At 42.2% G+C, this 23,452-nt stretch overlaps 1 protein-coding gene across 2 annotated transcripts in view; it reads right to left on the bottom strand.

The window, feature by feature from the left end:
- Positions 1 to 8,779: 8,779 nt before the first annotated feature.
- The window catches only part of Sox30 (SRY (sex determining region Y)-box 30), a 38,924-nt gene continuing 24,251 nt past the window's right edge, over positions 8,780 to 23,452 (bottom strand). Inside the window, exon 5 of one of the 2 annotated variants that reach the window (NM_173384.2) lies at positions 8,780 to 9,797. In NM_173384.2, the coding sequence (NP_775560.1) occupies positions 9,416 to 9,797 (382 nt within the window). In that variant the 3' untranslated portion in view covers positions 8,780 to 9,415. The remainder of the gene's footprint in view (positions 9,798 to 23,452) is intronic. The other variant, XM_006532797.4, reaches the window with a different exon arrangement.

Here is a 23,452-nt window from a genome sequence, read left to right as displayed (position 1 = left end):
GTAAGCCTGCAGTTGTTAATTGAGCTTCTCCAACCTGAAACAGTTTGAAAGCTACTGCTGTTGCAGGCATAAACCTGGTCTTGGCTTTGACCTTGATCCATGTCTCAAGTTTCTGAGAATTCTCTGAAAACCATACTTCAGGAGGTTGGCTCAGATGAGTGTCTGCTTCTAATCACCTACCTCCCTGCACCTCGAAAGCAGAGATTTCCAGCACGACACAGCATCAACTTCCATCTTGAGTCAATGGTCCCCGGTCTACATAGGGCTGACACTATTCCCAAAGTCATATGTTAAATTCAATCAATAGCCGATGTTACCCACTTGGCAAACAAACATGGATTCTTGGACAAAAGTCAGCAGTGGGCTCTAGAGGCTATTTGGAGGAAGGGACAAGCTAGAGGGCTTGACTGCATCTCAAATTAACTATGCTAATCTGTCATAGCTTCCACAGAGAATAGCAGGCTGCATTCAGGGGTCTGAGCAACAGCTGTGCTTTCCAAAGCAAGACACTGTTCAGAAAGATGATCCGAATGTGGGCTGTGTGTTTCAGCAGGGCTTAGTGGGACTTTCCAACTTAAATGGCCCTTTGTGCTTTTAAAAGCCGGGACGCTGACCTCACGAGTGGCTAACGCATGATGTCTTGGAGGTCTTGATTTACATTTGGCTGGTGGCCGGGACTGAACTGTCAAAATGCCCGGATGACTGATGGACAGTGCTGGGCTTGTTCATGCTTGTTTGGAGTTGAGTGGGTGGATTCTAGGACACTTACTCTGTCCAGGTTTGATAAGCTAAACAAAGCCAGACTGTTGGAAGGGCTGACTCCAGGGTTCCTCTCTGGATGCCAGGATGGAGAGTCTTTAATCAGTCATCTCTTTCATTGTCTTTATTTACATTCTGCCTCCATATCGATTCCAGGGTTTACTTGAACACTGCCTATTGGTTCCAGGAAACAATCTTGCCCAGCCCAAGACTGGCGATTAATTTTGTATCTGTATTTGTCTTTTCTACTCACCTCCCTAGGGTCATCTGCTTGCTCTTTTTTTTTTTTTTGGTTTTTCGAGACAGGGTTTCTCTGTATAGCCCTGGCTGTCCTGGAACTCACTCTGTAGACCAGACTGGCCTCGAACTCAGAAATCCGCCTGCCTCTGCCTCCTGAGTGCTGGGATTAAAGGCGTGCACCACCACACCCAGCTTTGCTTGCTCCTCTTTTTTCAGGAAGACACTTTGCAAGCAAGAGGTGATTCTCGATTCCTTACTGCTCTGGACTATCACACTAGATATGGGATGTTAGGAATGGAGCGGTTGTACCCTGGCATTTAGGCACCGTCATTAAGCTTGCTCAATACATCTAGGAAGGAACATACAGTGTTTTACCTGCCATTCTTTTCCTTCAAACCAGAATGGAGGAGAACTATTTATCTCTGGGGAGGAGCTGAGGTTTTATGGATCCTGGGGTAGTTCAGAAGTCTTAATTTCTACAAAGCATGTGGTAGAAAGGCCAGGCAGCTGGAGCCCATCAGTAGACCCAATGACCAGAAAGATGTCAAGATGGGATAGCTAAGTGACACACCTGTCATGAGGAGCACAGTCACCCAAATAAAAAGTACAGCTAAAGTGTTTTCATGGGCCACATAAGCAGTAGCCATAAACTAAACTAAACTAAACTAAACTTGAAGACAGATCTGAAATAATCCGATGAAAGAAAAAAGTGGGCTAGTCATAATGGTGCACGCCTTTAATCCCAGCACTTCGGAGGCAGAGGCAGGTGAATTTCTGAGTTTGAGGCCAGCCTGGTCTAGAGTGAGTTCCAGGACAGCCAGGGCTACACAGAGAAACCCTGTCTCCAAAACAAGGAAGAAGAGGAAGAAGAGGAGCAAGAGGAGGAGGAGGAGGAGGAAGAAGAGGAAGAGGCAGAAAGAATAAAGGAAGAGAGGAGGAAGAAGAGAGAAAAGAAGGAAGGGAGAGAGAGAAAATAATGGATCTATGAATGAACACCTGGGATAGCAATAAAGCCTAGTACAAAGGCAGGGAGAGCCAAGAGTTCCATTCTTAAGTGTGCACACATTTGTTGGGTGGCCTTGAACTTATGAACCTCTTTAAGGACTCTTTTTTTTTTTGGTTTTTCAAGACAGGGTTTCGCTGTACAGCCCTGGCTGTCCTGGAACTCACTCTGTAGACCAGGCTGGCCTCGAACTCAGAAATCTGCCTGCCTCTGCCTCCTGAGTGCTGGGATGAAAGGCATGCACCACCATGCCTGGCTCTTTAAGGACTCTTTTAACTGTATAGCAAATAAAGACCTTTGGAGAAGCGTGTTAGGAGAACTGAATGAGGTAGTTACTAGTTACATAAGTCATCAGCTAGGAGAGGTAGGAAGTGCCCAGCAAGTGTGGTTTCTGTTGACTGATTGATTCATCAGTTATCTGTGGAGTACGCCCTGTGCTTCAGGTGCCGTACTAGGCTCTAGAGAGCACACATTCAAACAAGAACTGTGTTGCCATTCTTCTGGAACTTTTGACAGTAGCAGTTGGCAGGGAAAAAATCAAGGAAACAAAAGAATTACAGATGGAAGTGATTTCAGTAATTATTTTGTGTAGTCTCACACATGCACAAAGCTCTCTATTTGACTTTTTATTATTATTTTTAATTACAGTGTGTGTGTGTGTGTGTGTGTGTGTGTATGCAGGCTTATGGATGCCGTGGTACACATACAGAGGTCAGAGGACAACTTTTGAGAGAGCTCTGTCCTTTCAACAGTAGGTCCTGGGACTCAAACTCAGGTCATCAGGTTGGCAGCAAGTGCCTTCGCCCACTGAGCTATGTTACTTAGCCCTATTTGTAGGAGTTTTATTGTTGGCTTTTGTTTTCTTTTTTTGTTTTGTTTTTTGTTTTTTTGTTTTTCTGAGATAGGGTTTCTCTGTATAGCTCTGGCTGTCCTGGAACTCACTCTGTAGACCAGGCTGGCCTCAAACTCAGAAATCTGCCTGCCTCTGCCTCCCAAGTGCTGGGATTAAAGGAGTGCCACCACCGCCTGGCCTGTAGGAGTTTTAAAAATGTCTTTAATATTATTTTGCTGTGAGAGTGTTGTGGGTTCATGTGCGTGCATGTCATGGTGTGTGTAGCGGTCAGGGGATCACTCTGGGGAGTCGGTTCTTTCCTTTCACCATAGGTTCCAGGGACAAACACAACAGGCCAGGCTTGCATGGCATGTGCTTTTACCTGCTGAGCCATCTCGCCAACCTCTCACAAATTCTTATTTCAGGACGAGGTTCTCACTAAATTGCCCAGGCTGGATTTGAACACACCCTGTAGCACAGGTAGACACGGACCCGAGATCCTCCTGCCTCACTCTCCAAGTAGCTGGAGTAATAGACCAGAATCACCAGGACGGTGCGAAAAATAGATAAAAATAACTAAAAGAATTTCTCGGTTAATAGTTTCCAGTGTCCATGTCATCCTGGGAGGATTCTGAACCTGCTGTTTACCCCACCTCCATCTTTATGTTGTCAGGAGCAATTCTCAGTTGGGCAATTGCCTTGAGCTTACGTGTGGAAAGGCACTGAACTGTTGGACCTTGAAAGCAACATAGGCAAGGAAGGAAGGAGAGGGGAAGTTTTGCTGGTGTTATCAGGAAGTTCCCCAACACCATTTGTCAATCGTTTCCTAGTGGGCTTTACAATCACCCGGGGAGCCTTGACAAGACATAGCTTTTCAGGGCTCAGCCTTTAATAGTCAAGACTCTGGGGAATCGGGATGTTATTCTCTTTGAGGTGCCTAGGTACTACTTAGGGCACACGTGGGTCTACAGTTAGGCAGACTTGGGGAGCACTGCTTGTCTGCTGCCCAGTGAATTTCCTGGCCTGTGATGTTAAGAATGAGAGGCTGCATCCGTCATCCTGTTCACCAGTCACATCTTTCGGGTCTGTAAAACAGCACCGGTCCTGGTTGATCACAGAGGAGTTTAGATGGGAGATGTGCACACCTGCCTTGTGGGAACATAAAGCAGGAACTTGGCTCAGGCTGTGAGGGCTTTTGCATGCATCCTGGAAGACAAAAGCCTGTATTAGGAAGAGTCCGGTTCAGCTTCATGTGGCAGAGGAAACCAAGTTATTGGGGATTAGTGTGGTTAGATGTTTCTTTTGCTTTCATACAGTGTTAACAATCCACCCAGTCCAGATGTGGTGCTCATCTTGTCTTCTTGACCATTTTCAGAATGAGGCCTATAGAGTCCAAGATGGTTGCCAAGATTCCAGCCATCTCTACCATAGTCCAGATAATAGAAAGGTCACAGTGACAAAGAGAGGCATAGCATCTCCTTTTAAACATATTTTTGGGACTATCCCTTGGTATCTTAGGAGTCCAGAACTCAGCTACTTGACCATACCCTACTTCAAGGGCTGAAATAGTGTTTCAGAATGACCACATTGAATAGAATTGTAGGGTTCTGTTACCAAAAGAATGAAGGATTGCAGTCACTGGTGAGAGCTAGGATTTGTGTAAACTGAGACCTGAGGAATGAGCTGGGATCAGGCAGGGCAGACACAGAGCATGGCCCAGGAGGGATTAGAATGGTCTTCCATGAGATCTGCTCACCACCCTTCATGTTGTGGTCCAAACTGGACCTGGGGGAACTCTATGTGCCCCAGCTGCTCAGTTCTCATGCCAACAGTAACTTCCACCCAATTCCAACCTCACATCCCAGCACAGAGAAAATCCTCTTTTTGTCAGAAAGAGAGATTGCCTGGAGATTTCATCATAGGTTTGGTAGGTTAGAGCCCTTTTTCTATCTTCTGATGTTGTGGTTACATGGTTTGTAAGACAAACTTGAAAACCTTTTTCAAATGGTGCAGTGTCAAGGGGAGGTATAAGAACTGCTAAGAAGCTCATCAGATATAATCCAGCCAGATAGTGGGTAATGGGGCTGGAACCACATGGGACCTGGGGCTGGAACTCAAGATTTTTAGGCTGTGAGGCAAGCCATGTGACCACGGAGCTGTCTCAGAAGCCCCACAATAAAGTTTTATTCAGCTGTAAAGACAAATTGAAGTATGTCATCGGAAGGAAGGGAGGTGAATGGAGAGATACTGTATGAAGCAAAATAGGCCAGATTCAGTCATGTTTTCTGTCATGTGTAGAACCTAGATTTTATCACACACAGACACACACACACACACAGACACACACACACACACACCCACAGGTTGGGGGAGACTTTCAGGAAAGAGACAGGAGATTAGTGGGAAAATCGAGTAAAGGGTAGTGGGATGTGAATGTGGTCAAAGCAGGTGGGACTGCCCTTAAGAAATCCCTCACTTGGTACAGTGAATTTACCCTAATGCATTTTTCTTAAACATGTCGAATGTAGCTCCAACTTTCGCCCCAGGCAGAACTCTCCTGACAGCTGGTTGACAGCTAAAAGCACACCTGTCTCCATAAGTTCTTGGATACACTGTCATCGTTCATTAAAAACCCGGTTTAATAGCCAGCAGTGAATTACAATGATTACAAGTTTCAATTCTTTCATCTTTGAAGACTGTTAAGACACAATTTTTTTAAAAAAAAGTTTATTAAGACACTGCTTTTGTTTGGCAAAGCACTTAAGGTAACTAACTGTTGTGGAAATCCATGTGTGAAGTTCACAAACCTAAACCACCAGCTGTCACTTGTAGGCATTTTCTGAAGTGTGTCCTGGGTGATGTCACTGTTAAAACAAAAAGGGAGGGGCTGGTGAGATGGCTCAGTGGGTAAGAGCACCTGACTGCTCTTCCGAAGGTCCGAAGTTCAAATCCCAGCAACCACATGGTGGCTCACAGCCACCTGTAATGAGATCTGATGCCCTCTTCTGGTGCATCTGAAGACAGCTACAGTGTACTTACATATAATAAATAAATAAATAAATAAATAAATAAATAAATAAATAAATAAATAAACAAAAACAAAAAGGGAGTCTCAACAGGTAAGTGTGGGAACCTGAGATGTCAGACTTTTGTGATATTATGATGACAATGGATATTGCTGTCTTTCAAGTGGAGCATGACACCAGCTTCCAAAATTGACCAAATTCAGTCAGAACATCTGAAATGCTGGGGTCTAATTAGCACACCCTGAGAAACACTCCTCTCTCTTAACTTGGCTTCTCAGGAAGGCAGCCTCCCATCTCCCTGCAGTACAATGGGTTTTTAGTTTGCAAATACTTGGTGCACTTATGTCTAGAGTCCTGAACACTTTGAGTGACACCTGAAGCCTACTGACATTATAATATACTTTGAAAAGGAGTCTATTTGCATAACAAATCCCACAAAGTCCAACTTAACAAGAGCAAACAAGACAATGAGACTGTCAGAAAGCACTTGTGGCTTGGAGCACTGAGATTTCCCTCCTTAGTGAGAAGCAGATGCCCTCGAGGGATGGTGTGTATAGTATGTGGACCTCTAGTCATTGGCTTGAAAACTTGTAAGGGAACAGGTGTGAGTACTTTGTAGGTATGCATGATTGTCTGTGGTTGGTCTTCCCTAAGTAATATGCAGGTTTCTAATCCAATTTACACCGTGGTTCTAGAACCAGCCTGAACTCCTGACCTCTGATGCCAGTGTAGAGGAGAGGTGATCAAGAGATTCCCTAGCCCTAGCTAGTGCTCAGTTGTAGAAGGGGCTGGAGACATGGCACACTGGTTAAAGGCACCCCCTGCTCTTCCAGAGGACCAAAGTTCGGTTCCAGGCCCCTGTGTTGAATGGCTCACAACCTCTTGTAACTCCAGCTCTGTAAGATCCTATGCCCTTTCCTGACTTCTGCTGGCATGGCTCACAATGGCATACACACAAACAGTAATATTTATTTTTACTCCACAATGTTTATTATTACTCCACAATGAGTAATAATTCTGTTAAAACCAACAATGGAAGAAGTCGGAGGTGAAAGGCTACCCTGGAAACAGGTAATTAGGAAATGGCGAACTATGAACTTTACCTTTTTGCTGTTTTACACAGTGATTTCTTCAACCAAGCAGTCTGTAAGAGAAGGTCTATGATGAAAGCCTTTTAAACGAAATGGGATAAAACAGGTCAAGCTTTTGCATGCATTGCTCCTAGACAGCAACCGTTTAACAGTAAACACATAAATAATCTTCCTTTAGTTCACACATAAAATGACAAATGATATTTGTATCATTCAAGAAATTCAAGATTTGTTCTTTACATCAAAATTGCCTGTGCTGAACAACTAAAGAGTATCAAAGCTGGAGAGATGGCTCAACTGGGGAAGTTGCTTTGCACACTTGAGGACCTGAGTTCATATCCTCAGAATCCATGTAGAAGCTAAGCACAGTGGTGCACATCTGTAAACCAGAACTAGGGAAGTCGGAGACAGTGTGCCAGGCTCAGTGAGAGCGACTGAAGATAGCCATGCCATCCTCTGGCCTCCAGGCCTGCATTCACAGGTGCGCGCACACACACACACACACACGCACACGCACACGCGCACGCGCACACACACACACACACACAGAGTATCAAAGCTGAAGAAATTATAGACTTGCAAACATTATACCCACAACTTGAGGGTGCTGAAATGCATCCCCAACAGTAACTTTTAGTTCAGTAAGAAGGCTGCAGCTGTGAATGATACATCCTGAACACCAATCTGCTCAAATGCCTGTTCCACTATGGGACAATTATGGTTCCCAGCTGATCTGAAGTTCTAGAAGAAGCGTTCCTGGACATACTCTTGAGTCTTAAAAGATGTTCAGAGGTTTACCTCAGAAAACAAACATTTTTCCCAACAGCTTTGCAGCAATGCTTTGTCATTAACTTTCAGATGACAACAGCAAGGGCTTCTTTCAAAAATCTCATCTCCACCCTTCAGTCACTGGAAGTTCACACTTACAAGGTTTAAGAATGAAGACTTCAGTTTACACAATTTACACAGATGCCTGAGGGAAGTGTCTTGATTTGTGGCAATTTCCCACCAATTCACTTTCTTCCTTGTAGATGTTTTTTAAAATGACCTCACAGTTGGCCATCTTATTCTATTCTGAAGGGGGTCTTTTTTATTCACAAATGGATACTTGCCAAGCTATGACATCATGAATGGCATTTTTGTTGATTTTTACTATGAGTTAAGTCTATAGGTGTATAGAATTGTAAGTAAATTCCATGGTCTTCAATTCAAGAGAGATGAACCCAATATAACCCCTTTGGGGAGTGTTTAAATCATAGGCAGACTTGCACAATAGCATTAGAATATACACTGGAATATGTTTGATGGTACAATTTCAAACCTCTTGCAAACTGTGGTTTACAATGATTGGTGACCTGAAAGGATCTAGAATCACATAGGAGACAATTTTTTTTGGACTATCTGAGGAAGTTTGTAGATCAGGTTAACTGAGAGGGGACGGCATGCTCTAAATGTGGATGGCATTGTGCCATGGGCTGGGGTTTTCATCTTACAAAGAGGAAGCAAGCTTAGTCCCAGGATTCATCTGCTGCTTCTTGAGCACAGCTGGAATATGGCCAGCCACCTCAGTTCCTAATGCCATGCATTCCCCCATGATGCACTGCACCATCAAACCATGAAGCAAAATAAATCCTTCCTTGAGTTGCTTTTCTCAGGTATTTTGTTGCAGCAATGACACACGTAATTAATACACAAACCAACAGGGTTCTGTGCCACTCTGCTGCTGTCTAATAAAGTGTCTGTAGTGTCATAAAAGCTAACCACCCCTGACCCGCACTCTGTGCGCTTACCTCCCTCCTCTCAACAGAAAACATTTAACAAGAGCATTTTCATCTGTTTATTTAGTTACAACAACAATATAACAATGCATACCAAATGGGAAAGATAGTTAAAATGATGATAAAATGTTCAGTAACAGAAATGAATATATCTGAAGGAACTGCTAGGTGTCATTAAAATACATTTTTAACTTATAATTGGTTATTAGTGTAAATTAAATTTAGCAACTGAGTTCTAGTCCATGTCTACAAGTTATCAAAATATTTTCAAAATGTTACATAAAAACTGACAACATCTATAAATATATAAACACCAAAAATTTTCAGAAAAATAAAATAATGTACCCTGAGATATCACACTTGCTGTGCAGATGATATACTCACATGTGTCCTCATATGCCACAGGAGCTTTCTGAATTTTGAATTTTCCAAGATAACGTAATGCTATCACATGTTGGTGCAAATTTCAGCCATGAAAGTAACTACTTTGGATTTTAAGATCCCTACGCTGAGGCATCGGGAGTCCAGGGTCACTAAGAGAACTTGGGAAGACATGAACGGCACTTGGTCCTGACTCCTCAGATCATGGCTGAAAACACTCAGCAAAGCATTCTAGGCTTTTTTTCTCACACCAACTGACCCAGAATATATTTTAAGAAATGTTTATTTTCTGCGCATATTTTAAACTATAAATTCCTGAGCACTTTTTCTTCTTCCTCCTCGTCGCTGTCAGTGACATTGACTTGCTGGACACCAGAGGGGGCTGAGGCTGGGGCTGTGAAGACATTCTCCAAGGCTCCAATGTCCAGAGTGGGCATGGCATTCAAGTACTCTTCCCCACCGTGGCCATGGCTGCTGTAGTAAGGGGGCCCGTCCATGCTCTCACAGCTCCGAGAGTCTTCACTGTGTGTGTGCTCATCTGGATAGTCTCTGAAAGGATAGTCTCTATTTAAAGCTGAAAAGATAGCCTCATGTTTTTGGTATCTGTCTTCATAGTAACCAAGACATTCTGGCATTGAACTTGGAAAATTTCCATAGCCAAAGGGAGGCCGACTATAAGGGCACGTGCTGTGACAGAAAAACAAAAACAAAAATGACATCAGATTCTTGCCCCCAGTGCCTGGGCCACAGACTATGAGTTAAGTGCAGTCCCTGTACGGCCTGGAGAGTATTTCTTCGACATGAAGATTCCTATCCATCCCCACCCAAAACAGAGCAAAGGCAGTGTGGATGGATGCAGCCGCCGACATGATCACCTCTTCCTAGTTTCTAGCTCCTTACCTTTGATAACCAGGATAAAGATCGTCCCATCCTGGCCTCTATACTACCTCACACCACACAGTGTTGGAAATGGAAACACAAGTTGTGTGACAATGAAAAGGGCAGGCATGAAGGGTAGGAGAAGGGTTCTCCTGTTCTAGAATGTGCTGAAAGGAAGAGATGCTGAATACTGAAGCCCTGGAACAGAAAACTCCAGCTGACTTTTACAAATGACACTGTAACAAAGTACATTTAGAATAAATACTCTTTGTACTCTAAGGCATTAAAACTGATACCGCACTGTGCTTTCAAAGGGTTTTGCAAACAAACAAAACACAATGGAGCAAGACTTCAAAAAAACCATTGCAGGTTTACAAGTGACTTTTGAAAGGCAAAGCTAATAATCTTGTCATTCAAATCCAGTTGCCAATTCTCTGTAAGTAATAATCTCTTTGGAGGCGAAGAGGAAATACACAGAAATTGGGCTCGTGCGCGCCATCTAGTGACAGCCAACACTATGATCACATTCATTTGCAAAACTCCTGGAATGCCAGTCACTGCACTGCATCTTCTGAAGAAGGAAAGAGGAAGGAGGAAGCGGGCAGGGGAGAGAAGACAAAGGGAGGAAAGGAGGAAGGATGGTAGGATGGAAGGCCAGCTCTTTTCCCTTTCCAATGTATGAAGATGTACCAGACCACTGTCTCAAACTCTCGGAATATGTCCCACTCCCAAACCTTGTATTATAAGGTCCCTTGCTAACATTGAACACCGCAGATATAAGATAGTGCTTACATTTTTTTTAGGTTTACACCCATACTGCATCACTCTACTTCAGGTACTTAGGATTTAAAGCCTGTGCCCTGAGACACTGTCAATCGCTGCCATGACTTTGTTCACAGCTCTCTGCCTTCAGGCTCTTCCATCCGTTGAACTCTATGCAGAAGTCAGAGAGCATATCAAATCTACTTCCCATATAGAGTCCTCCTCTAACGCAGGCATAACTGCTCAGTTAGTAACTGTCTTTCAAAAGAGCCCGTTTCAAGGCATGGTAGAAAATTTAAAGACCTTAAATCTTGATATATACCAGACATGTGCTATAGTTTGAAACACCAATTTTGCATGACTGTACTGTATGGGAAAAACAAGTTAGTGTTATATTCTCAAGTCAATTATGACAAAGCTTGTCCAGGGTTGTACTGGTAAAAATGAATAGCTATAAAAGTATTCCCTCCATTAGGAAAAATATCTGTTAACTTGATTAGAATAATATTAGCTGATACACAGAAAGAATATTGTATGTTTCTAGGTACTGGCTGAGGATTTCGCACAGAGCAAATGGATCTTACTGACACATTTCATCCAACAGAATTGAACACATTCTTCTCAATGTCACATGAACATCCTCTCGGATAACTCATGCAGCACTTGATTTAGGGTAATGTTTTTGGGTTGGTTTTGTTTGTTTGTTTTGTCTTTGGGGTTTTTGTTTTGTTTTGTTTTTTCGAGATAGGGCTTTTCTGTGTAGCCCTGGCTGTCCTGGAACTCACTCTGTAGACCAGGCTGGCCTCGAACTCAGAAATCCGCCTGCCTCTGCTTCCCGAGTGCTGGGATTAAAGGTGTGCACCTCCACGCCTGGCTAGGGTAATGTTTTTAAAACTGAAATAATATCATGCACCTCCTCAGAACACAATGGGGCAAACTTACACATCCATAGCAGTAAGAAGAATGGAAAGTGTAGAAACAGTGGATGGGGAGCAGAAGCTAGAAAATTAAATTAACTAGAAAATTAAAGGAACATAAACATTTCCTGGCAGTAAGTGAAAACAAACCTCCCCAAACTGTGTAATATAATCAAAGAAAAATACATAGCAATATCCCCATATATCAGAAAACCAAACAACCTAAAGCCAACATTGAGCAGTGCATCTCAAGGACTCAGAAAAGCAGCAACAAAACAGACCAAAAAATAGTAGAAGCAAAGAAATAGGGAAAAAATAAACTAAAAGAAAAGATGAACAACAAGGAAAACAAGACAGACAAACTTCAAGCTAGACTACACACACACACACAGGGAGGGAGAAAGGGAGAGAGAGAGAGAGAGAGAATGAATCTCAAACAAAATCAAAGATGAAAAAGATAATGTAACAAACAGCCCAGAAACACAAAGGGTCATAAAAACTCTCCTGAGAAACTACATACTGAAATAACTCGGGCCGGGAGGCTTCTGCCTCACATTCCGCGGGGGTCACCTTGGCTCCGAGACCCCGCGGCCGGTGGTCTGCGGGTGAGAGTGTGGAACACAGAGGCAAGCAGCTTCTGGAACGGGCGAGAGCCACAGAGCCTCTGAGGCGGCGCCATTTCCAGCTCCAGACAACCGGCCACCTTCCTGGTGAGAGCACAGGGGTTCACCCGGCCCGAGAGGCTTCTGCCTCACATTCTGTGGGGGCCATCTTGGTTCCGGGACTCCGCGGCAGGCGGTCTGCGGGTGAGAGTGTGGAACACAGAGGCCAGCAGCTTCTGGACCGGGCGAGAGCCACAGAGCCTCTGAGGCGGCGCCATTTTTGGCTCCAGACAACGGGCCACCTTCCTGGTCAGAGCACAGGTGTCCGCACAGCCCGTGAGGCTTCTGCCTCACGTTCCGCGGGGGCCACCTTGATTCTGGGACTCCGCAGCGGGCAGTCTGCAGGCCAAAGCAACACAGCTTCTGGGAAAAATTCTGTTTTGGGCCTTCATCTTCGGCCAGGAGGAGGTCCAAACACCAGATAACTGTGCACCTCCCTGAAAGAGGAGAGCTTGCCTGCAGAGACTGCTCTGACCACTGAAACTCAGGGAAGAGAGCTAGTCTCCCTGGTCTGCTGATATAGTGTAACAAAATCACCAGAGGAACAATCTCTAAACAGAGACAACTATAACAACTAACTCCAGAGATTACCAGATGGCGAAAGGTAAACGTAAGAATCTTACTAACAGAAACCAGGACTACTCACCATCATCAGAACCCAGCACTCCCACTTCGCCCAGTCCAGGGCACCCCAACACACCTGAAAAGCTAGACCTGGATTTAAAAGCATATCTCATGATGATGGTAGAGGACATCAAGAAGGACATAAATAACTCACTTAAAGAAATACAGGAGAACACTGCTAAACAAGTAGAAGACATTAAAGAGGAAACACAAAAATCCCTTAAAGAATTACAGGAAAACATAACCAAACAGGTAGAAGACATTAAAGAGGAAACACAAAAATCCCTTAAAGAATTGCAGGAAAACACAACCAAACAGGTGATGGAAATGAATAAAACCATCCAAGACCTAAAAAGGGAAGTAGACACAATAAAGAAAACCCAAAGTGAGGCAACAGTGGAGATAGAAACACTAGGAAAGAAATCTGGAACCATAGATGCGAGCATCAGCAACAGAATACAAGAAATGGAAGAGAGAATCTCAGGTGCAGAAGATTCCATAGAGAACATCGGCACAACAATCAAAGAAAATGGAAAATGCAAAAAGATCCTAACTCAAAACATCCAAGAAATCCAGGACACAATGAGAAGACTGAACCTACGGATAATAGGAGTGGATGAGAATGAAGATTTTCAACTCAAAGGACCAGCAAACATCTTCAACAAGATTATTGAAGAAAACTTCCCAAATCTAAAGAAAGAGATATCCATGAACATACAAGAAGCCTACAGAACTCCAAATAGACTGGACCAGAAAAGAAATTCCTCCCGACACATAATAATCAGAACAACAAATGCACTAAATAAAGATAGAATACTAAAAGCAGTAAGGGAAAAAGGTCAAGTAACATATAAAGGCAAGCCTATCAGAATTACACCAGATTTTTCACCAGAGACTATGAAAGCCAGAAGAGCCTGGACAGATGTTATACAGACACTAAGAGAACACAAATTCCAGCCCAGGCTACTATACCCAGCCAAACTCTCAATTACCATAGATGGAGAAACCAAAGTATTCCACGACAAAACTAAATTCACCCATTATCTCTCCACGAATCCAGCCCTTCAAAGGATAATAACAGAAAAAAACCAATACAAGGACGGGAACCACGCCCTAGAAAAAACAAGAAGATAATCCCTCAACAAAACTAAAAGAAGACAGCCACAAGAACAGAATGCCAACTTTAACAACAAAAACAACAGGAAGCAACAATTACTTTTCCTTAATATCTCTTAATATCAATGGTCTCAACTCCCCAATAAAAAGACATAGAATAACAGACTGGCTACACAAACAGGACCCAACATTCTGCTGCTTACAGGAAACCCATCTCAGGGAAAAAGACAGACACTACCTCAGAGTGAAAGGCTGGAAAACAATTTTCCAAGCAAATGGTCTGAAGAAACAAGCTGGAGTAGCCATTTTAATATCGGATAAAATCGACTTCCAACCCAAAGTTATTAAAAAAGACAAGGAGGGACACTTCATACTCATCAAAGGTAAAATCCTCCAAGAGGAACTCTCAATTCTGAATATCTACGCTCCAAATGCAAAGGCAGCCACATTCATTAAAGACACTTTAGTAAAGCTCAAAGCACACGTGAACCTCACACAATAATAGTGGGAGACTTCAACACACCACTTTCATCAATGGACAGATCGTGGAAACAGAAACTAAACAGGGACACAGTGAAACTAACAGAAGTTATGAAACAAATGGACCTGACAGATATCTACAGAACATTTTATCCTAAAACAAAAGGATATACCTTCTTCTCAGCAACTCACGGGACCTTCTCCAAAATTGACCATATAATTGGTCACAAAACAGGCCTCAACAGATACAAAAATATTGAAATTGTCCCATGTATCCTATCAGACCACCATGGCCTAAGACTGATCTTCAATAACAACATAAATAATGGAAAGCCAACATTCACATGGAAACTGAACAACACTCTTCTCAATGATACCTTGGTCAAGGAAGGAATAAAGAAAGAAATTAAAGACTTTTTAGAGTTTAATGAAAATGAAGCCACAACGTACCCAAACCTATGGGGCACAATGAAAGCATTTCTAAGAGGGAAACTCATAGCTCTGAGTGCCTCCAAGAAGAAACGGGAGAGAGCACATACTAGCAGCTTGACAACACATCTAAAAGCTCTAGAAAAAAAGGAAGAAAATTCACCCAAGAGGAGTAGACGGCAGGAAATAATCAAACTCAGGGGTGAAATCAACCAAGTGGAAACAAGAAGAACTATTCAAAGAATTAACCAAACGAGGAGTTGGTTCTTTGAAAAAATCAACAAGATAGATAAACCCTTAGCTAGACTCACTAAAGGGCACAGGGACAAAATCCTAATTAACAAAATCAGAAATGAAAAGGGAGACATAACAACAGATCCTGAAGAAATCCAAAACACCATCAGATCCTTCTACAAAAGGCTATACTCAACAAAACTGGAAAACCTGGATGAAATGGACAAATTTCTGGACAGATACCAGGTACCAAAGTTGAATCAGGATCAAGTTGACCATCTAAACAGTCCCATATCACCTAAAGATATAGAAGCAGTTATCAATAGTCTCCCAGCCAAAAAAAGCCCAGGACCAGACGGGTTTAGTGCAGAGTTCTATCAGACCTTCAAAGAAGATCTAATTCCAGTTCTGCACAAACTATTTCACAAAATAGAAGTAGAAGGTACTCTACCCAACTCATTTTATGAAGCCACTATTACTCTGATACCTAAACCACAGAAAGACCCAACAAAGATAGAGAACTTCAGACCAATTTCTCTTATGAATATCAATGCAAAAATCCTCAATAAAATTCTCGCTAACCGAATCCAAGAACACATTAAAGCAATCATCCATCCTGACCAAGTAGGTTTTATTCCAGGGATGCAGGGATGGTTTAATATACGAAAATCCATCAATGTAATCCATTATATAAACAAACTCAAAGACAAAAACCACATGATCATCTCGTTAGATGCAGAAAAAGCATTTGACAAGATCCAACACCCATTCATGATAAAAGTGTTGGAAAGATCAGCAATTCAAGGCCCATACCAAAACATGATAAAAGCAATCTACAGCAAACCAGTAGCCAACATCAAAGTAAATGGAGAGAAGCTGGAAGCAATCCCACTAAAATCAGGGACTAGACAAGGCTGCCCACTTTCTCCCTACCTTTTCAACATAGTACTTGAAGTATTAGCCAGAGCAATTCGACAACAAAAGGAGATTAAGGGGATACAAATTGGAAAAGAAGAAGTCAAAATATCACTTTTTGCAGATGATATGATAGTATATATAAGTGACCCTAAAAATTCTACCAGAGAACTCCTAAACCTGATAAACAGCTTCGGTGAAGTAGCTGGATATAAAATAAACTCAAACAAGTCAATGGCCTTTCTCTATACAAAGAATAAACAGGCTGAGAAAGAAATTAGGGAAACAACACCCTTCTCAATAGTCACAAATAATATAAAATATCTTGGCGTGACTCTAACTAAGGAAGTGAAAGATCTATATGATAAAAACTTCAAATCTCTGAAGAAAGAAATTAAAGAAGATCTCAGAAGATGGAAAGATCTCCCATGCTCATGGATTGGCAGGATCAACATTGTAAAAATGGCTATCTTGCCAAAAGCAATCTACAGATTCAATGCAATCCCCATCAAAATTCCAACTCAATTCTTCAACGAATTAGAAGGAGCAATTTGCAAATTCATCTGGAATAACAAAAAACCTAGGATAGCAAAAACTCTTCTCAAGGATAAAAGAACCTCTGGTGGAATCACCATGCCTGACCTAAAGCTTTACTACAGAGCAATTGTGATAAAAACTGCATGGTACTGGTATAGAGACAGACAAGTAGACCAATGGAATAGAATTGAAGACCCAGAAATGAACCCACACACCTATGGTCACTTGATCTTCGACAAGGGAGCTAAAACCATCCAGTGGAAGAAAGACAGCATTTTCAACAATTGGTGCTGGCACAACTGGTTGTTATCATGTAGAAGAATGCGCATCGATCCATACTTATCTCCTTGTACTAAGGTCAAATCTAAGTGGATCAAGGAACTTCACATAAAACCAGAGACACTGAAACTTATAGAGGGGAAAGTGGGGAAAAGCCTTGAAGATATGGGCACAGGGGAAAAATTCCTGAACAGAACAGCAATGGCTTGTGCTGTAAGATCGAGAATCGACAAATGGGACCTAATGAAACTCCAAAGTTTCTGCAAGGCAAAAGACACCGTCAATAAGACAAAAAGACCACCAACAGATTGGGAAAGGATCTTTACCTATCCTAAATCAGATAGGGGACTAATATCCAACATATATAAAGAACTCAATAAGGTGGACTTCAGAAAATCAAATAACCCCATTTAAAAATGGGGCTCAGAACTGAACAAAGAATTCTCACCTGAGGAATACCGAATGGCAGAGAAGCACCTGAAAAAATGTTCAACATCCCTAATCATCAGGGAAATGCAACTCAAAACAACCCTGAGATTCCACCTCACACCAGTCAGAATGGCTAAGATCAAAAATTCAGGTGACAGCAGATGCTGGCGTGGATGTGGAGAAAGAGGAACACTCCTCCATTGTTGGTGGGATTGCAGGCTTGTACAACCACTCTGGAAATCAGTCTGGCGGTTCCTCAGGAAATTGGACATAGTACTACCGGAGGATCCAGCAATACCTCTCCTGGGCATATATCCAGAAGATGCCCCAACTGGTAAGAAGGACACATGCTCCACTATGTTCATAGCAGCCTTATTTATAATAGCCAGAAGCTGGAAAGAACCCAGATGCCCCTCAACAGAGGAATGGATACAGAAAATGTGGTACATCTACACAATGGAGTACTACTCAGCTATTAAAAAGAATGAATTTATGAAATTCCTAGCCAAATGGATGGACCTGGAGGGCATCATCCTGAGTGAGGTAACACATTCACAAAGGAACTCACACAATATGTACTCACTGATAAGTGGATATTAGCCCAAAACCTAGGATACCCAAGGTATAAGATACAATTTCCTAAACACATGAAACTCAAGAAAAATGAAGACTGAAGTGTGGACACTATGCCCCTCCTTAGAAGTGGGAACAAAACACCCTTGGAAGGAGTTACAGAGACAAAGTTTGGAGCTGAGATGAAAGGATGGTCCATGTAGAGACTTCCATATCCAGGGATCCACCCCATAATCAGCATCCAAACGCTGACACCATTGCATACACTAGCAAGATTTTATCGAAAGGACCCAGATGTAGCTGTCTCTTGTGAGACTATGCCGGGGCCTAGCAAACACAGAAGTGGATGCTCACAGTCAGCTAATGGATGGATCACAGGGCTCCCAATGGAGGAGCTAGAGAAAGTAGCCAAGGAGTTAAAGGGATCTGCAACCCTATAGGCGGAACAACATTATGAACTAACCAGTACCCCGGAGCTCTTGACTCTAGCTGCATATGTATCAAAAGATGGCCTAGTCGGCCATCACTGGAAAGAGAGGCCCATTGGACACGCAAACTTTATATGCCCCAGTACAGGGGAACGCCAGGGCCAAAAAGGGGGAGTGGGTGGGTAGGGGATTGGGGGTGGGTGGGTATGGGGGACTTTTGGTATAGAATTGGAAATGTAAATGATCTAAATACCTAATAAAAAATGGAAAAAAAAAAAAAGAAATAACTCGGAGCCTAGAAGCGGGATGGATCCATGAGCATCACATATAGACCACCACAACTGAGTCAATCGAGCCCACGTAGACATGGTGGTTTGTTTGTAACTCTAGGACAGAGGTGGAAGTGGCAGGAGGATTCAGGTTTGAGGCCAACTAGGATTCATACTGAGTTCAATGAAAACAGTGAAGCTGGCTATGCAGAGAAACAAAACTCGAAAAAGTAAACTGGGGCAGGGGAGAAGAAAGGAGAGGTGGAGGAAGGGAGAAAAGGAGGGAAAGTCTAAACTAAGCAAACCAGTACTGAGTCGTGAGCCTGAAGCCTTAAGTGTAAAGGACCATCTAAGACCTAGTGAATTGACTACTGACTTATGCTGTTCATTTAGAGAACTAGTTGCAATTCTTTGAGAACTTCAAAAAATTGAAATGGAAGGAACTCTGCCAAACACTTTTATAGGTCCAGCTTTTCTCAATATCCTGGTATGAAAATCAGGAAAACTATAATCCATATTTTGTATAAACATGGCTGCAAAACTTTTCAATAAAATATAATTGACCTATATTTGTTGGTACATGGAAAAGATCAAAATGATAAAGTGAAATTCAAGGATTCAACATATACAAACCAATAAGCAAAACACAGCACCACAAGTCAGGACTGTAATATATTTTCATCTCCACACATAAAGAGTGTGCAATAAGATTTAATATTTTACATGGCAGAACACTTTTACCAGATAATATATCGAAGGAGATCCTCCAAATACTAAAGGCTATGTATGCAAACCCACAGCCATATGACACTGAGCAAGGAGACTGCAAACATTTCCTCTAAGGCTATAAACCACAAAGGGATCTGACCTCACCACTCTTACTTAACACAGTACTGAAAAGTCTTAGCATGAGCATCAGGAAAGAGAAAATAGGATATCTAGACTGGAAATTACATTATCCATATTTGCATATGACATGATTTTATATGTAGAAAAAACTAAATTCCCCATCACAAAGCTATCAGAACTGAAGAATAGCATTAAGCATACAAAAATTGGGCTTTCTCTGTGCAGCCTTGGCTGCCCTTGAGTTCAGTATATGGCCATGGTTGCCCTCAAACTTGCATTCTCCCACATCATTATGATGCGTTCTAAGATTCCAAACACAGGTCATACAATGAAATTGCTGAAAAGAAAATTAAGAGATCAACCCATTCGCAAAAGCCATAAAAATGAAACATTTAGTGTAAGGTGGACAAAGAAAACTCGGTCTCTTACTAAACAGTGATGGAACAATACATGCACATGGGCAGCAAAACAACACTGCATCTCAAAAACAAAACAAAACAAGAACACTGCATCTCATCCTCTCACTGACAGCGGGGTCAAAGGCCTACACGGAAAACGTAAACTTCTAACATCACTGCAGGAGCAGGAGGAAGGCTTCTGTACCCTGGTGTGATGTAGGTGATGACTTGGTTTTAGTGACAGGACCCAAAGGCACAGACAATGAAAACAGACAAACAGGATGATGAACTAAGAATTTCTCACACAGTAAAGAAATGAGAGTCTACAGAGTGGAAAAAACATTTGCAAATTATTCATTCAACAATGGATCAATATTTGGAATACAGAGCCACTAAATACCAAAAAAAAAAAAAAAAAGGAAATAATCAAATGGCCATATGCAAATCCAACTAGGTAAGACTCATTCAAAGCTGAGGTCATTATACCAGAATATACTTATATTCCTATATTTCTTATTGCACTATTAACAAATACACAATCAGTCCAATGCCCTTCAATGGATGAACAGATAATGATGTTGTGGTATCATTACACACTAGAATAGTATTCAGTCATAAAAAGAATGGAATACTAAAAACCTTTTGGAGCAACATGAAGAGAAATGGGAATTATTATGTTAAGTGAAAAAAGCCAGACAGAAACACAAATGCCATGATGTCATTCATTTGTGGAAACTAGTAAGTTGGTCTTGGGGAAGAACAATGGAATCTGATGGCTGGAGACTGGAAAGAGCAGAGGATATGGCACCAAAACACAGCGTGGCAGAATACTGGTTCTTCTCTAGAGCTATTAGGTAACTACTGGTTAAAACAATCTATGCTTCATTTCAAAATGACTAGAAGAGTAAAATTCCAAGCACATAACATGATTAATACTTAGAGGTGAAAATGGTTTGTTTGTTTGTTTGTTTTGAGACAGGGCTTCTCTGTGTAGCCCTGGCTGTCCTGGAACTCACTCTGTAGACCAGGCTGGCCTCGAACTCAGAAATCCATTTGCCTCTGCCTCCCAAGTGCTGAGATTAAAGGCGTGCGCCACCACGCCTGGCTGAAAATGTTTTATTATCCTTTATTATATACTGTGTAGCTGCATCAAGGTTCATAAAGATGTACAAATATTAAGTCCCAGATACAAAGGAATACTGTTGCTAAGGCTCCACCCATAGCTTCTGGTTTCTTCCAACTAGGGCAGCGACTACACACTTGTACTTTTCAAGTTCTCGTGCATTCTCAACCTTCCTAATGCTATGACCATTTAGTTCAGTTCCTCAGGTTATGGTGACCACCCCCCCCCCAACCATACAATTATTTTGTTGCTAATTCATAACTGTAATTTTGCCACTGTTATGAAACAATGTAAATATATGATATACAACCCCAAAGGGCTTGCAACCTGCAGGTTGAGAACCACTGTCTTCTCCAGCATCCAGCATCTGCCAGGAGCTGACTGTGCACCGGCTCAGCAGGAAGGATGACGAACATGCCAACACCACATGGACCCATGGGGGCATTCGTAATGGCATTAGAGAGAAAACCAGTTTTATGTGCTCTTTCATGAAGCACACTACCTATGAGATGTCACTACGAGGAGGAGCAAGACAGGAAGAGGAAGAGGTGGGGGAGGAATAAAAGGAAACGACAAAGAACTTGGATCTACAGGTTGATGCCCCAGGATGCAAAAAGCCACATCCAAGATTTGGATAAGTTTTTGTTCCTTAGTAAATATAGAGCACTGAAGAAGGTGGAGAGCTATTGGTGGAGACAATCCAACTGATGTGTATAATTTGGTTGGCTCTTGATTTACACACCACTTTAAAAAAAAAACAGGTTTGAGACAATAAAGGAAAAGCAAGGGCAGATGAATTGTTGGTTAATAATAAGGCTCGTGAAAATTTCAGCTATGATATGGTAGTCATTTCATAAGTCTATAATGAGTAAGCGTATGTGTGTGTGTTGTTTGTGTATGCAGTGTATTCTTTATCCAAAGTGTTTAGACCCAGAAGTGACTTGACTTCTGGATGTGTGCCTTATATTTATTTAGTATAATAAACTCTGGGGAAGGAACACCTGTATTACTGTGCGTGTGTGGGGCTCTAAAGACAACTTTTGGGAGTTGGTTCTCTTTCCATCATGTAGGTTCTGGGTATGGAACTCAGGTCATTAAGCTTGGTAACAAGAGCTTTTACCCACTGAGCCATTGCCTCAGCCTGAGTCTTGTTTTGCTTTGGAGTCTTAGAGATGTGCATAGGTCTTCTTCACAAATATTTCTGTTCTCCACAGTTGAAATTACAGGTGTCCTCCTGAAATCTGAAACTTTTTGAACACCAACAGAAAAAAAATTGGTTTGATTTGGGTTTTAGATTTTGGATGAGGCTACATGGATGAAGTATGAAGCTGTACTGCACTGTATGTAAGCTATATGAAATCTGAGATTGGCTCCAAAATACATCCTTGTTCCCAAAGTAAGGAGAAACTGAAGAAGCAAGGGCAATAGTAAAATGTCAACTTCTGAAGCTAGGTGCCAGCATACGGGGGGGGGGGGGGGGGGGGGGCGGGGGGGGATAGGACATTATGCTACACTGTTACCTTTTTTGCATATGACATTTTCTGTAACAAACTAAAAAACACAGTCACAAAAAATCAATAGTTTCTCCTCCATGGTGAAGGCAATAAGATTCATCCTCTCTGCCTCACACTTACTACATTGGCCTTTGTACTCACTAAGTCCCCAGTGACTACTGTAGCTGGTGGCCCAGGTCATCTTCAACTCTAGCTGAACTGAGGGTACTAGAACTCAGAACTCTGTTCTTTGAGACTGCCCAGGAGCTGGGGAAATGCAGATGCAAGATGACAGCACAGAACCCCGCACACTCTTCCCCTTCCATTAACTACTCTGGCCTATACGGCACAAGTTTTGTGTGTCTTCTGCTCCAAAATAAAGTGCACCTTGCTTGAGTCATGGAAACAAAGCCACTGGCTTGGAAAATGGCTCAGGGGAGCAAGTCAGCCAGCCCCTGCTACTTTTGTTTTGTGCTCAGTCAGCCAGTATATTGAAGAGTGTCCCTTCAATATTCATGTCTACCTAGAACCTTAAAATATGACTACTTGGAAATAGGGTCTTTACAGATGGGACTACATCAAGGTGACATTGTTTTGAGCAAAACATGATTCCAGTTACTTGTGTGCTTATAAAAATGAGGTGTATGCAGGTATGAAAATTTCAAAGAATATTTTGTAAAAAAATAAAAATAAAAAAATTAATAAAAACCAAGAAAAGGGCTGGGGAGGTGGCTCAGTGGGTAAAGCATGAGGGCAATTCAAGCCCCTATAGCTCACATAAAAACCAGATAGCAGCACAGGCCTTATAGTCCTAGGGAACCTAAAACAAGCTAAAGGAAGACAGAGAGGAATCCTTGGAAGCCCATAGGCCAATCAGCTAAACTTAAACAGCAGCGAACAACAAAAGAGATCTTGTCTCAAGTAGGTAGAAGACATTGTCCAAAAC

Source organism: Mus musculus, chromosome 11 (assembly GCF_000001635.26).
Source record: "Mus musculus strain C57BL/6J chromosome 11, GRCm38.p6 C57BL/6J".
Classification (NCBI taxonomy): domain Eukaryota; kingdom Metazoa; phylum Chordata; class Mammalia; order Rodentia; family Muridae; genus Mus; species Mus musculus.
This window is presented reverse-complemented; position numbering and strand designations above follow the sequence as displayed.